Here is a 15,172-nt window from a genome sequence, read left to right as displayed (position 1 = left end):
TTCATATCTGTTTTCATTTTGAAACTTTAGTTATTAAACAACTTGTAGGTTTGAATTTTACAAATATATAGCTTATTTTGTTTTATAAGGATTCACAAAGAGGTATCCGTGACCAAATTCCATCTTGGATAGAACAGGAACGAACTTGGGCAGTAGCATCGCTGAAGGTATTGTCTATGTGATGATTTAAATTCAATTTTAAATAGTATTGATTTATTTGGAAGTATTAATATGGAGTTAAAAATAAACTAAATATTTTCCAACATGACTACAGTTTTAGTTATTTTAAACTGTATTCAAAATTAATTAAGAACTATTTATTACCTCTTCCAAAAAACAGTCTAATATGTACCCAGTTGAAAGCTATCATCTATGGTTATAAAAATAATCATTATGGGAAGTAGAAAAATTATTTAGCATTTTGACATACAAATTTCTAGAATGCAAGACCGTATTTTCATAAGTAGCCTAAAAATTAGTATCTTAAAATTTTACATGCATAAATTGGGTAGCTAGATTAAATTTCCATGCCCACATTTAGAGGCCAGTTTGAGGTCTCTAGTGGTCAAATTGGGTTGCTTCATAATAATTTGAAGTCCCAATGTTTTCTTAGGCTGTCGTAAGAGAAATCAGTCCATGTTCCCCTGCTGAAAGGGGTGAAATAAAAGTAACAATCTCTGAAGTACTGATCTAGGGCTACTCTCCTACTGCGTAAAGCTCACCAGCAAGAAGGGAAGGGCTGAGAGTTCATGAGGGAGAGAAATTAACTAGCTTCAGAGCACTAGAACTGTGATACTTCAGTGTTGGTTATTTTTCACTTCCTCCTTTCCGTAGGGACCAAAAGCAACTTGGGGGGAGAGGGGGAGAAGGGGGTGTTATGGGAGCATTTGAGTCAGAGAACAGTTGATGCATTGAGCGAAATAAATTAGCCATGTGTGATAGATAGAAAGGACTGAGGTGGGATGGAGGAAATGGAGGAAGGGGAAGGAACCAAAAAAATTTAAAAAAGAGAGAATAAAAATAATACAGAGAATATGTCAGGCTGGCTATAAGTTGTTGCTATTTTTGTTTACTGTTAAATGTGCACTATTTGCTTTGTAGATCTCTCTCCCAGCTCTATATCAGACACTCTGCTTTGAAGATGCAGATATGTGGCGTACATTCTCTCAGAGCTCTACGTGTGAACAAGATTTTCCATCCATTATTGCAAAGAATATTACCCTATTTCAGCAGGTAATACTTTAATACTGAATTATTTTGAAAATACTTCTACTCTCTGTGTTGAAACTCAATTTTACTTCATGATTAAGAGATTAGGCTCCTATCGTAGTTTAAGAATAATCATTGACTTAAATTATGTTGTCTTCAATGGGAGCACGATTAGTTTAGCTAATTAAAATGTATTAATTTATTTTTAATGTCCATTACCATTTTACCAGGGTCTTTAATGTATGTGTTGGTGGGTTGGTACTCAAACGGAGTATCTGCTTTAGGATAGGAGATTGTTCACTAAAATGTACAAGTTTCATTTTCCAAACAGGTGATACGCTCCTTTCCTTGTCACTGGTGCCTTACTGCAGTATTTCTCAGCCTGTCAAGCCGGATATCATTAAATTACCCCAACATTAAACATGAACCCCCCTACATTCATGCAACATTAAGATTGCAAGTTAAGCACTGAAAGGTCAGGAAATGCAACAGTTAAGGTTGAACATGCAACATGAACTCTGCACTTTTTTGCACAAACATCTTTATTTATCCCTCATATTAGGGAGGCAATTCGATCCAGAGAATAGGAGCATGGAATTCACTGTCAAGAGAATTGGGTTTTAGTCCCAACTCCGTCATTGACTCACAATGTCATCTGTCTCTTAACTGTCTCTCCCTCAAGTTTTCCTCTTTGTAAAATGGAGCTGATGATACTTTTTCACCTGCAAAAGTTCTTTGAAGTATGATAAGAAAAATCCCTGTAAGTGCTAAATATTATAATGCTGCTGTCATTATTAGTTTTCAGATGATAAAATAGGATTATATATAACTTTTTCTACAACCTTATATAGAGATTTTTTTATGTATCTACAATAACATACGATCATATTATAATGTACGCACAGAAGAGACAGAGGTAACGTTGCATTAATTTTTACTTTGATTTTTGCTTTTCTAGACTTTTAAATTTTTAATATTTTATTTTAATATTGTATTGAAATAGGAGGTTTTTTGGGTGGGAAGTTGCATTTAATTTCCAAAGATTTTTAAAGGGTGAGGGGAGAGGTAATTATTCACTTCTAGAAATACAATAACAGATATAATCTAGCAAAAGTCAGATGATGCCTCTCAACATCATTAATAAAGTGTGCATTTCTAGATTTACCAGGTAGCAGCTGAACAAAGGTTTGCTAAAGTGTTGGTTAGCAGTGTAAATTATTTATTTTCATACCTTCCAATGGGTCTATTCTGGTAGGTGCACAGGTATATGATAAATGCCTCCTGTCCTATAGAAGGTCCTCTCGCTCCCTTTCATTATCTCTCCCCACCCCCACTGCATTGTGTTTTTGAAATATTTTTTGTAGCTTAGGTCTGAAGGTTTAATGTTTTAAAATTGCCAAGCTCAATGCTGTGAGATACTGAGCACTGCTAGTGAGGTTCTGAACACATACTAAGGGTGACAAGTACCCAAAGTAAGCTTTCTGGTAGATAGTGTTGGGGTGGACTTGTAGAGGGATAAGGAGTCAGATTGTTATGTGTGATCCCAGCATGAAAATAAGGGGCTTAGCAACCATTTTAGCCTAAAGAAAGGTACACCACTTCCCAATCTATGATAACTCCTTAGGCAAAGTTAGCCACTATGGAGATCACAGTCAGCTGTAACCCTTTGCAAAGAACCATACAGGACACATTCCACATCTCAGCAGTTGCTGATTCCCCAAATATATCAAACATACTTGGCTGCCTGTTGGGCCCCATGTTATTTGTATTGTGGTAGTGTCTGTAGGTGGAGGCTCAAATAGGTATTGAGGTCACATTGTGGTAAATGTTATACAGACATATAGAAAGACATGGCCCTTGCCCTGGGGAGCTTGTCAGTACACTAATGTGCATGACTTCTCTGTGTAAAGTATGTTGAGAATATTTTCAAGAGCCAAGGCCATCCCTCCCATCCAGACCGGGGTACAGAAGTCCGCACATAGGGAATCTTGTGTGCCTTAGAAATATACAGGCTGCATATAACACAAATGAAAATAGAAAACTTGATTACAGTGGATTTTCTACTTTCAGTTCCTCTAAGTTGTCCTGCCACCAGATGTTGCTATGCGCAGTAAACAACAGAAACTGGATTAGCAGGAATGACAAAGGCCTCTCACTTCTCAAAACCCTGGTCGGGTTCTTCTGACAAATTAAACATCCTGCAATTACTGCCAGAGCACATAAATCACACAGCCTTCCCTAGGTATCTCAATAAATTCATCTTTAAAAAAACAGCCAAGTATCTAGCACAAAAAAAAGAAAAAGAGAGAAAATAAGGGGACTTTTTTAACAACAATCACAGAAATTAGGAATAAACTATAAACAAACCATTTTACAAAAGTTCTTATCTGAATAACATGCTTCATTCTATAATATGCAGAACAATAGTTCATATATCCCCGATGTGTCTTCATCACAGTTTCTAGAGGATTAAAAAAAAAACTAAAGGAAAAAAAACAACCCATCAAACACCAGTATGATGAGCGTAAAGGGTGTCTTTGTCTTTTAGAACATAATGAAAATGTATCCCAACAGTGATGGGAGAAAACACTTGCACAGAATTATTTAAGTCCCGCTCAGAGGTTAGCTTCTTGCATGATGTACCCTTTACTAAGTAGTGTACCCTTCTTAGGGTATGTCTACACTGCAGTTAGACACATGCAGCTGGCCTTTGCCAGCTCACTCAGGCTGACGGGGCTCGGGCTAAGGGGATGTTTAATGGTGGTGTACATATTCGGCCTCGGGCTACAGCCTGAGCTCTGAGACCCTCCCACCTCAGTGAAATAGCCCTTTAGCTTGAACCCCATGAGCCTGGGAAAGCTGGCACAGGCCAGCTGCAGGTGTTTAATTGCAGTGTAGATATATCCTTAGAGCAGAGGTTCCCAAACTTTTCTTATTGTGTACCCCCTTCCAGATCTACCAGCTGCCTGCTTACCCCCTTCCAGATTTACCAGTTGCCTGTGTACCCCTACTCTTCTCATCGCTGATACTTCGTGTGTTCTTCTTAATACTGCCAGTCTTTAGCCATCTGTCTATATTTCACTGTTACGTACAAATATAGTGCGACATATACAACTGGGGGCGGGGGGAACACCTGACTAAGTTCTGAGCTCAGCTAAACTGGACAGTTGCTGGGCAACTGAACCTGCGCAGTACGGTGACTGGAGTTGAGGTCTCTGTACGTCAGTGTCTCTGTGTATCTGTGTTTTCATTAATACATTACTACATCTTGAAGTAAATTAACTACCATAGTTTACATAACAAATTCCCAGAATTTTAAAGTGTTGTCTGAACAGCCTATTATGAAAATGCAATAAATGAAATAATAAATAAAATCCACCATTGCACAATTGCTCCCAAGTACCACCCCGAGATATCTCATGTACCCCACATACCACAGTTTGGGAATCCTTGGGGTACATGTAACAGTGAGGTCTGGCCCTTTCAAGGCCTGGGGCTCTAATGAACAGCTGTCCCTGTTCTGGAGGGAATCAGCTGACTCAGCTAAACTGCACCCACTGGTTGGGCCTGATTCCTAGCTGGAAGATATAAATGAGGGCCCCAACTCCACTGGAGGGAGGCGGGTGGAGGGGGTGTGAGAGAAGACAGAGACAAGGAGAAGGCTGCAAGGAGGTCCCAAGGGCCTCCCTAGGCTGGTGTGGTCCAGACGATTTAGTTACCAAAATCCAGAGGGCTCCACTCTCTCAGCCAAGAACAAAGCTATTGCTTTTGTTATTGTTCTGCATTTCCTTTTGTTTTGTGTTGGAGAATAAACAGAGCCCTGAGGAAAGGGACTATAAACTGAACTGGGCATGGCTGACTGTATGTCCCAGAACCACCAATGTACAGAACTTTAAAGCATACATTATGTAGGAAGCTACCTGTGAACGATCCTATGAAGATAGTTAGTAGGGAAGGCTCAGGTCCTCAAAGATATTTAGGCTTCTAACTTCCATTGATTTCATTGGAAGTTAGGAACCTAAAACACCTTTGTTGGTGTGGGCTGAATTGATATGTATCACAGCCTAACTGTGAGAGACAAGGGGAGTGGGTGAATCAACTATATGTGCTGTATAGGGGTGGTTTTAGGGTTTGTTGGTAATAAAAACATTTGTGTAATTTAGAGGCTTAGTTGGAGTAGCTCAGGATAAAGAGATTACAGGTGCTATTTATATTAAACCAAGCAGAGATGCTTTCAAAATTGATTATTTTAGTATAAAAACACATTCAGAACAGGCACATTAGTATAATACTTACAAAGTCAGTGCTGACTAACATACGTAGCTTTATATCTGTTGAAAATTTACCCAACAGATTAGGTGTGCTCCACTAAATTTCAGCTGCAGGAAATGATAGTATAAAGTGATGATATTAGTGTGTTTTTCATGACAAACACATAGTTCTTCTTCAAGTAATGTCCCTATGGATGCTCCAGTTCAGGAGTCCCTGTATCCATTTCAGGTGCGCATGCACCCCATGCATTTGATTGGAGATTTTTTATAGTAGTGCTCATTTGGCCTGCACCCTACACCTCCTCCTGCCCTGTGCCAAGGATATATATGGTTACGTGGGCGACCTGTCCTCAGTTCCTTCTCAACTGCCTTGGCTTGAGACAGAGTATCTACTGTGTCCATTTAACTGTTAAGTTGCCTTCTAGTCTAGTTTAGTTGTTTATTAGTGTGCAGTTTAGTTCAGTATAGTCTTTTGATACTTTTCTTTTATTTGGAGGATATTTATTTTATTTTCCCCCTTGTTCCTAACTTCCCTCCAGAGGGTGTTGTTTTTCTCTCTTGCAGGGGTATTCTTGCATCACTGGATTCAAGCATTGCCTTACTTGCTAGGATGCTATAACGGTCAGCAGTATTAGCTGTCTGGGACACACACTTTTAGGGGTCGGCTGTGTGCTCCAGGCTGACAGTACTAGTTACGGTTCGGGGTAGAGAGTCCAAAGGCCGCCTTGCTCAATGGCTATGATTCAGGGTAGTGCTGAGACTGGGAAGGTGGTATGGGAACCTGGGCTCACCCTACTCCACCGGGTTCCAGTCCAGGGTCCTATGAAACAGTGGCCCTCACACAGGGCTCAGGGCCTGATACACCTAATCACGCTCCCTGGGTCATTTCCTACCCTTGTTTCAGTTCCTCCAGAGTCATAGAGTTGGATTTGGGGTGCCAGTTGCATTCCCCTCTGATCTGTCTCTTGAGTCTCTTCTGCTGGCCCCAGCTCCACCTCAGCTCCCACAGTAATTGGACTTTCTTGGCTTGGCTATGAGGCTCTGTCCTGGCAGTGTGGAGCTTTGGTTCCTTTCCGGCAGGAAGCTGCTTCATGTGATTGCTCTTCTCCACAGTTGACCCACACTGAACTGAGTCGCCCCCTTTAAAATGCTGCCTCAGGTTGGAGCATGCCCAGCAGAGCTGGACGGGTGTGGTTTCTTGGGCCTAGAGCAACTGTTTAATCAGTGCAGGGTTGGTAAGCTCCCTCAAACACACACAAACATTCCTCAAAAAATTAATTTTTGTGCAGCCCTCAAGAGCAGGGCCAGGAAAAATCAAGAGATCAGACTGAAGCTCCTCATCATGGAGTGTTCTCTTTAACTTGCCTTTGATCCAGGCCAGGGGACTTCCCCTATACATCAGCCTCCAAGTGAGTTTAATATCCTGTCCACCTTAGAATCATAGAAGATTAGGGTTGGAAGAGACCTCAGGAGGTCATCTAATCCAACCCCATCCTCAAAGCAGGACCAATCCCAACTAAATCATCCCAGCCAGGACTTTGTCAAGCCGGGCCTTAAAAACCTCTAAGGATGGAGATTCCATCACCTCCCTAGGTAACCCGATCCAGTGTTTCACCACCCTCCTAGTGAAATAGTTTTTCCTAATATGCAACCTAGACCTCCCACAGTGCAACTTGAGACCATTGCTCCTTGTTCTGTCATATGCTACCATTGAGAACAGCCGAGCTTCATCCTCTTTGGAACCCCCCTTCAGGTAGTTGAAGGCTGCTATCAAATCCCCACTCACTCTTCTCTTCTGCAGACTAAATAAGCCCAGTTTCCTCAGCCTCTCCTCATAAGTTATGTGCCCCAGCCCCCTAACCATTTTTGTTGCCCTCCACTGGGCTCTCTCCTATTTGTCCACATCATTTCTGTAGTGGTGGGCCCAAAACTGGATGCAATACTCCAGATGTGGCCTCACCAATGCTAAATAGATGGGAATAATCACTTCTCATCCACTGTAATCCCCAGGTCCTTTTCTGCAGAACTGCCGCTTAGCCAGTCAGTTCCCTGCCTGTAGCAGTGCATGGGATTCTTCCGTCCTAAGTGCAGGACTCTGCACTTGTCCTTGTTGAACCTCATCTGATTTATTTTGGCCCAAGCCTCCAATTTGTCTAGGTCACTCTGGACCCTATCCCTACCCTCTAGCATATCTACCTCTCCCCCCAGTTTAGTGTCATCTGTGAACTTGCTGAGGGTTCAATCTATCCCATCATTCAGATCATTAATGAAGATGTTGAACAAAACCAGCCCCAGGATTGACCACTGGGGCCCTCTGCTTGATACCAGCTGCCAACTAGATCATTGAGCTGTTGATCATTATCATTGAGCCCGACGATCTAGCCAGCTTTCTATCCACCTTATAGTCCATTCATCCAATCCATAATTCTTTAACTTGTTGTCAAGAATACTGTGGGAGACCATATCAAAAGCTTTGCTAAAGTCAAGGTATATCACGTCCACTGCTTTCCCCATATCCACAGAGTCAGTTGTCTCATCATAGAAGGCAATCAGGTTGGTCAGGTATGACTTGCCCTTCGTGAATCCATGTTGACTGATCACCTTCCTCTCCTCCAAGTGCTTCAGAATGGATTTGGCATGTTTCGTTCATGCTCCAGAGTTGCAGTGCTTCTTCTTTGTGACTCAGGATGCGTCCTCTTTGTGGCTTGGCCCTCTAGCCAGCTCACTATAGTTTTCCCCTTCTGCAAAAGTCTCATTGAACTGACTGTTTGGGTATGATTCCCAGTCCTCCAACTCAAGACTATGCCACTTATCCAGTGGCAGGTAGGGACCCTGGGCCTGCCCTCTACTTCGGGTTCCAGCCTAGGGACCCTCAAATCAACGACCAAGGTATGCACTGTCCCAAGCCTTGCTGTCATTTACCTGGATGTTTTCCTACTATGTCTTTATCTGGCTTTTGCTCCACCACCCCACTGGGTAAACCCTTCATTCAGGGCTAGGATCCTAGGGCTTATAGTGGTTCTCTGGATTTCCTCCTTTCCCTCTCTAAGCCCAGAGTGACTGAAGGCTTCCACACTGCAGCCCCTTCTGTCCTTGCTTCTTGGCCTTATACTAGCCCCACCTGCATATGCCCAGCTGGGCTCCATTCTCAATGAAAGCTTGCGTATCAACCCTAATTCTCCCTCAGATGTGTCCTCACAGGTTACTTACCCCTTCCTGAGCCTGTTAAGCCTCTCTTGGCTAGTGTGGGGGTGAATATCCCATCACAAGGGAGAATTTAAGTGGTCTATAGTTCTTCTGTGGCTGTCTACATAGGGATGAATTGCACTCAAAAGGAACAGTTATGTTCGCTGTTTATATTTGAATTGGAATTGTTTTACTAGATTATTTATAATTATATACCAAAGTCGACAAACCCATTCTAGAAAAAAGCATTTACAATTCAGTTCTTTTAAGAAGAATCTTCCTTCTCCCCCCAAAGGATTTTATTTTATTGTATTATTGTAAGCTTACTGTTCAGGTTTAGAATTGTTACTAGTACTGCTCTTCTAATATACTTGACTCTTACTGAATATACTTTATCTTAAGGTCCTTGTGGTCCAGGCTGTCAGACCAGACAGACTTCAGAGTTCAATGGCCCTTTTTGCATGTACAGCCCTAGGTAAGTTTGATGGGTTTTGTAGCATGTCTTTTTTTCTGCAGTATAAAATATGTGCTCTTCTTATTTTACAGTTATAATCTATGTCTTAAATCTTAGAATTTAAGAGCACAATAGGATTTGGGTTTGCTTACTTCTTTCTAGTATATAGGGTTTTTTTTTAAATACAAAAGGCTACTTACTTTTTTGTTTATACTGTATTTTTAAAACACTAGCAACAAATCTAATTACTCAATTTATTTAAAACACTAGCTACAAATCTAATTACTTAAATTTATTCTGCTCTTCTTTACTATTACTGTACTTCTACAGGTTCTTTGGAGGGGAAGGGAGCTGATTTTGTGTCAGTTTCATTCTGCAGTATTTTCCTGTAGTTTTAATTTTCCAAAACTGCCGGACGTAGCTAGGACAACCTAACCAGGCCTCAGTTATGTCTGAATCTGAGACGTGTCATAGTCATTTTTTGTGACATATGAAACTCATCAAATTCATAGCCTTGCAACACTGCTCACTCAAGACTTGCTTTAGGAGTCTGACAACCAGCCAAGGTATATACACAGAAGAGGAATTATTATTGAGGCTGCCATGCTAGGCACTATATATTTCTAAAAGTCACTGTAGCGGGGCAATTGCCCTGCTCCTGAAAAGGGTAGGCTGATTGGGTGTGGCTGCAGCTGTGACTGCTTTGCCTATCAGGCCACAGCTGGCTCTGATAAAAGGGCTGAGGGCGGAGCTGGGTCAGTCTCTCTCTCTCTCTCTCTCTCTCTCTCTCTCTCTCTCTCGAGAGAGAGAGAGAGAGAGAGAGAGAGAGAGAGAGAGGAGGACCTAGCTGCCTGAAGGAGCAAGGGTATCTGAGGTGGAGCAGTGCTGGGGAAGGGCAAAGGAGCTAGGGAGCTCCAGCCTGGCAACTCCCCAGGCTGAGGACTTGGTTAAGGCCTAAGAAGGTACTGGGGCTGCAGAGGGGCAGCCTGGGGCTAGGCAGAGGCAGCTGGTCTGATCCACTCGCCAATGATGAGTAGCCTTTACAGACTGCAGTTTGTCCCAGTGAGCGGGGGCTAGATGACGATTGGCAGTAGCCACTGAGGCAAGGTAGGGGTAGAGGATTGGGGGTTCCCCTGGGAGGGGAGACCCAGAGTAGGGGGGTACTGCGGAGGGCAGAACCCCGAGGTAAAGGGCACCAGGGTCCAGGAGGGACATGGGTGCCCTAAGGCAGGCGAGACACCGGCCAGCAGAGGGTGCTCTGGGCTGGACAAGAACTAATTCATAGACGACCAGCAGGAAGTGCCACACTGGTGAGTCTTCGCTCTGCTACAGTCACTCTTTGCCCTAGTAAGCTTAAGGGAAAAGATGCAATATGTGATGTAGAACACAATGATGGGAGTGGTAACAGTAGCAGGAACACAAAATTGCATATAATCTTTAGTGTACAATTTGGGGTCTTCAGAGCTTTCATTAACGAGAAAAGAGGATGAACTACTAATGAATCTCTAACAATCTATTTACTTCCTTAGCCATTATCACTAGGGAGTTTACCTGGGTATCACAGTACTAGCGGAGAAGGAATTTGAAGGAACACAAGGGCAATGGCGATGCAAACCTGTTTGTGCAGGTTCCACACATAAAAGGCAGCATGGAAAAAACTGTTTGTGAGAGAAGTAGACAAGCAGATGAAAAAGGCTGCTGTTATTGGTAGGGGAAAGAGAACAGGTTACATCATGGTGGGATAAGAGATTGGATAAATAGCAGGGAGGGGCTAAATTGTGAAAGATTTAAAAATAAGGATTAAAGTTTGTGTCTGATGTGAAGGTAAAAGGGAGCTGGTAAAGGGACTCAAAGGCAGAGGTGTGACATGACTGAAATAATGCTGCAATATTTTTGTAGATCGGCATTTTGCATGGATTGGTAGTAAGCAGTTTGGAATGTCAGTCCAGTAGCTGTTGAGCCATATCTAAAAAATACAGCAATGCCCTTCACTGTTTTCTGAGTTTCTGTGAAAGGCCTAGCTATTGCCTATTAATATATGTCAACAACAGCTTGTTTCAACCTGTAACATTTTAGATTATGAAGAACAACTTGGCATAGTTAATATACTGCAAAGGTCTCATATTTTGTCGAAAATTAACATTCTTCTCTGTGTGTATAATGTCTCGTCCACTGCACAGTTATGTCTCAGTTCTTTATGCCAGCCCTAGATTTGAGGGAACATGTTCTTGTATTTTGAGTTTGGTAAAACTCATCATTGTGGCTTTCACCAGTATTTTAACAATTTTCATTTTGTTTATTGACCTAGAACTTGAATTTGCTTAGAGTTGGTGGGCCACATTTTGACTAAAAGGTGCAATAGTGATGTCTGAAAAAATGTCTTAATGATCTTGTAAGTCTATTTGCAGGTACAAATGCTGTTTTTGTTTGTTTTTTCACTCTTATGAGCATTTGGCCTTATATGCTTTAGCTTGCTAAACAGTTTAGACTAGACATTGGCTTGCATAAGAGTTGAAAACCCTTAATTCCTTGCTTATATGTCATATTCTTTTGAAAAAGTTATAATTATCATTCTTCTTTAGCATTTTTCATGTCAAAATGTGAAATATCAGATTATTATTCATACTTATTCTTACACATAAGAAGTAAGTCTCCAGTTTAGAGATTGACTGACTGGGTTAAGCATGCCCACAAAGGTCACAGAAACAGCTAATAAGCCAAAGACCGTCCAGGCGCTTCTCATATAAGCTTGGAAACTCAGATGCAGCCTACATCTGCCACTTCTTTGCCATTGTGAACAACTATTCACACTAGCTGTGCTATGAGCATAGGAATTTAGGCCTCTGACCCATGCTTGTTGGGTTTTTTATGGTGGCATTATTGTTTTTCTTTGTCTTGCTTCCTCTCTGTGGAGATTAGTCATTCAGTCGAATCCTGATCCAAGAGAGCAAACAATGCCAGTATCTTTAATTGGGGGGCACTAGCCTCCCTGTCAGAGGTCACTACTGGCCAAGTAATGTCCATCATGACAGTGAATAGACAGGCTGAAGCCAGCTCCCCAATGAAAGTATCTATGTATGTTGGCAGACGTATCCAGTGTGGTTCTTGGCATGAGTGAGGCAATGTCCACCAGAGACCAGGACAAAAATCAGACGTCAACTTTGACCCAATGTTATCCATCCTGAGCCTGAGAACTGCTGTAAAATGGAATCTGTTGCCTCCACCCTAGTAATTTGGCTGTGCAATTCTTCATGCTGACAAACCGGGGCTCTTCAGGGATGTCTCATCGTGCAGTGGATGGGCATTCTGATGCTGAAATTCCATCTGCATTTAAGTAAGAAAATAAGAACAGCCATATTGGGTCAGACCAAAAGTCCATCAAGCCTAGTATCCTGTCCTCTGACAGTGGCCAATGGCAGGTGCCCCAAAGGGAATGAACCGACAGGTTATCATCAAGTGATCCATACCCTGTCACCCAATCCCAGCTTCTGGCAAACTAGGGACTAGAGGCTAGGGACACCATTTCTGTCCATCTGTCCATCGTGGCTAATAGACATTGATGGACCTATCTTCCAAAAATCCTCCTTTTGAACCCAGTTATAGTATTGGCCTTCACAACACCTTCTGGCAAGCAGTTCCAGAGGTTGACAGTGCATTGCGTGAAAAAATACTTTCTTGTGTTTGTTTTAAACCTGCTACCTTTTAATTTCATTTGGTGGCCTCTTGCTCTTGTATTATGAGAAGGAGTAAATAACACTTCCTTATTTACTTTCTCTATACCACTCATGATTTTAAAGACCTCTATCATATCCCCCCTTAGTCACCTTTTTTCCAAACTGAAAAGTCCCAGTCTTATTAATCTCTCATACGGAAGCCGTTCTATACCCCTAATCATTTTTGTTGCCCCTTTCTGAACCATTTCCAATTCCAATATATCTTTTTTGAGATGGGGCGACCACATCTGCATGCAGTATTCAGGGTGTTGGCATACCATGGATTTATATAGAGGCGATATATTTTCTGTCTTATTATCTATCCCTTTCTTGATGATTCCCAACATTCTGTTCACTTTTTTGACTGCCGCTGCACATTGAGTGGATGATTTCAGAGAACTATCCACAGTGACTCCAAGATCTCTTTCTTGAGTGTTAACAGCTAATTTAGACCCCATCATTGTATAGGTATAGTTAGGATTATGTTTTCCAATGTGCACTACTTTGCATTTATCAACATTAAATTTCATCTGCAATTTTGTTGCCTAGTCACCCAGTTTTGTGAGATCCTTTTGTCGCTCTTCCCAGTGTGCCTGGGACTTAACTATCATGAGTAGTTTTGTATCATCTGCAAATTTTGCCACCTCACTGTTTACCCCTTTTTCCAGATCGTTTATGAATATGTTAAATAGGACTTGGCCCAGTACAGATCCCTGGGGGACACCACTATTTACCTCTCTCCATTCTGAAAACTGACCATTTATTCCTACCCTTTGGGTACATCTATATTTCCCTCCGGGTTCGGCGGTAAGCAATCCATCTTCTGGGATTGATTTATCGCGTCTTGTCTAGACGCGATAAATCGATCCCGGAAGTGCTCGCCGTCGACACCGGTACTCCTGCTCCTGCACAATGCAGGCCACAGAATCTCACCCACCCACTCCTGTAACAAACCCCTAATCTATGTCTGAGCTATTGAAGTCCTCAAATCATGGTTTAAAGACTTCAAGGTGCAGAGAATCCTCCAGCAAGTGACCCGTCCCCCACACTGCAGAGGAAGGCGAAAAACCCCCAGGGCCTCTGCCAATCTGCCCTGGAGGAACATTCCTTCCCAACCCCAAATATGGCGATCAGCTAAACCCTGAGCATGTGGGCAAGACTCACCAGTCAGATACCCAGGAAAGAATTCTCTGTAGTGTAACTCAGATCCCACCCCATCTAACATCCCATCACAGGCCATTGGGCATATTTACTGCTAATAGTCAAAGATCAATTAATTGCCAAAAATTAGGCTATCCCATCATACCATCCTCTGCATAAACTTATCAAGTTTAGTCTTGAAGACAGATATGTCGTTTGCCTCCACTGCTCCCCTTGGAAGGCTGTTCCAGAACTTCACTCCTCTGATGGTTAGAAACCTTCATCTAATTTTAAGTCTAAACTTCCTTATGGCAAGTTTATATCCATTTTTTCTTATGTCCACATTGGTACTTAGCTTAAATAATTCCTCTCCCTCCCTGGTATTTATCCCTCTGATATATTTATAGAGAGCAATCATATCTCCTCTCAGCCGTCTTTTGGTTAGGCTAAACAAGCCGAGCTCTTTGAGTCTCCTTTCATAAGACAGGTTTTCCATTCCTCAGATCATCCTAGTAGCTCTTCTCTGTACCTGTTCCAGTTTGAATTCATCCTTCTTAAACATGGGAGACCAGAACTGCACACAGTATTCCAGATGAGGTCAAATGAGGCTTACTGGCCTGTAGTTGCCAGAATCACCTCTGGAGCCCTTTTTAAAAATTGGCGTCACATTAGCAATCATCCAGTCATTTGGTACAAAAGTTGGTTTAAATGATAGGTTACAGATGACAGTTAGAAGTCCTGCAATTTCACATTTGAGTTCCTTCAGAACTTTTGGGTGAATACCATCAAGTCCTGGAGACTTATTACTCTTTAGTGTATCAGTTTGTTCCAAAACCTCCTCTAATGACACCTCAATTTGGGACAGTTCCTCAGATCTGTCACCCAAAAAGAATGACTCAGGTTTGGGAATCTCCCTCATATCCTCAACAGTGAAGACCGATGCAAAGAATTCATTTAGTTTCTCCACAATGGCCTTATCATCTTTGAGTGCTCCTTTAGCATCTCAATCATCCAGTGGCCCCACTGGTTGTTTAGCAGGCTTGTTGACTGAAGTGAATGAAGTAAAAGCAGAACTTCTTCTTTGGATAGTATCCCTATAAGGGTGTTCCACTGTGTATGTATCACTGTGCTGGTGATCGGAGAACTTTGGTAGCAGTCCATCCTGCCCATGCATGTGCTGCTCCCCTCCTGCCAAGAGG

At 42.1% G+C, this 15,172-nt stretch overlaps 1 protein-coding gene across 1 annotated transcript in view; it reads left to right on the top strand.

Annotated features, from left to right (window-relative positions):
- DYNC2H1 (dynein cytoplasmic 2 heavy chain 1) overlaps positions 1 to 15,172 on the top strand; it is a 372,682-nt gene that overhangs the window by 208,892 nt on the left and 148,618 nt on the right. Inside the window, exons 73-75 of the mRNA XM_034758872.1 lie at positions 90 to 167; positions 1,102 to 1,233; positions 9,069 to 9,141. Coding sequence (XP_034614763.1) covers positions 90 to 167; positions 1,102 to 1,233; positions 9,069 to 9,141 — 283 coding nt within the window. The remainder of the gene's footprint in view (positions 1 to 89; positions 168 to 1,101; positions 1,234 to 9,068; positions 9,142 to 15,172) is intronic.

This window comes from Trachemys scripta, chromosome 1, assembly GCF_013100865.1.
Source record: "Trachemys scripta elegans isolate TJP31775 chromosome 1, CAS_Tse_1.0, whole genome shotgun sequence".
Lineage (NCBI taxonomy): Eukaryota > Metazoa > Chordata > Testudines > Emydidae > Trachemys > Trachemys scripta.
Note: the sequence above shows the minus strand (reverse complement) of the source record. Positions and strands in the feature narration are given on the sequence as shown.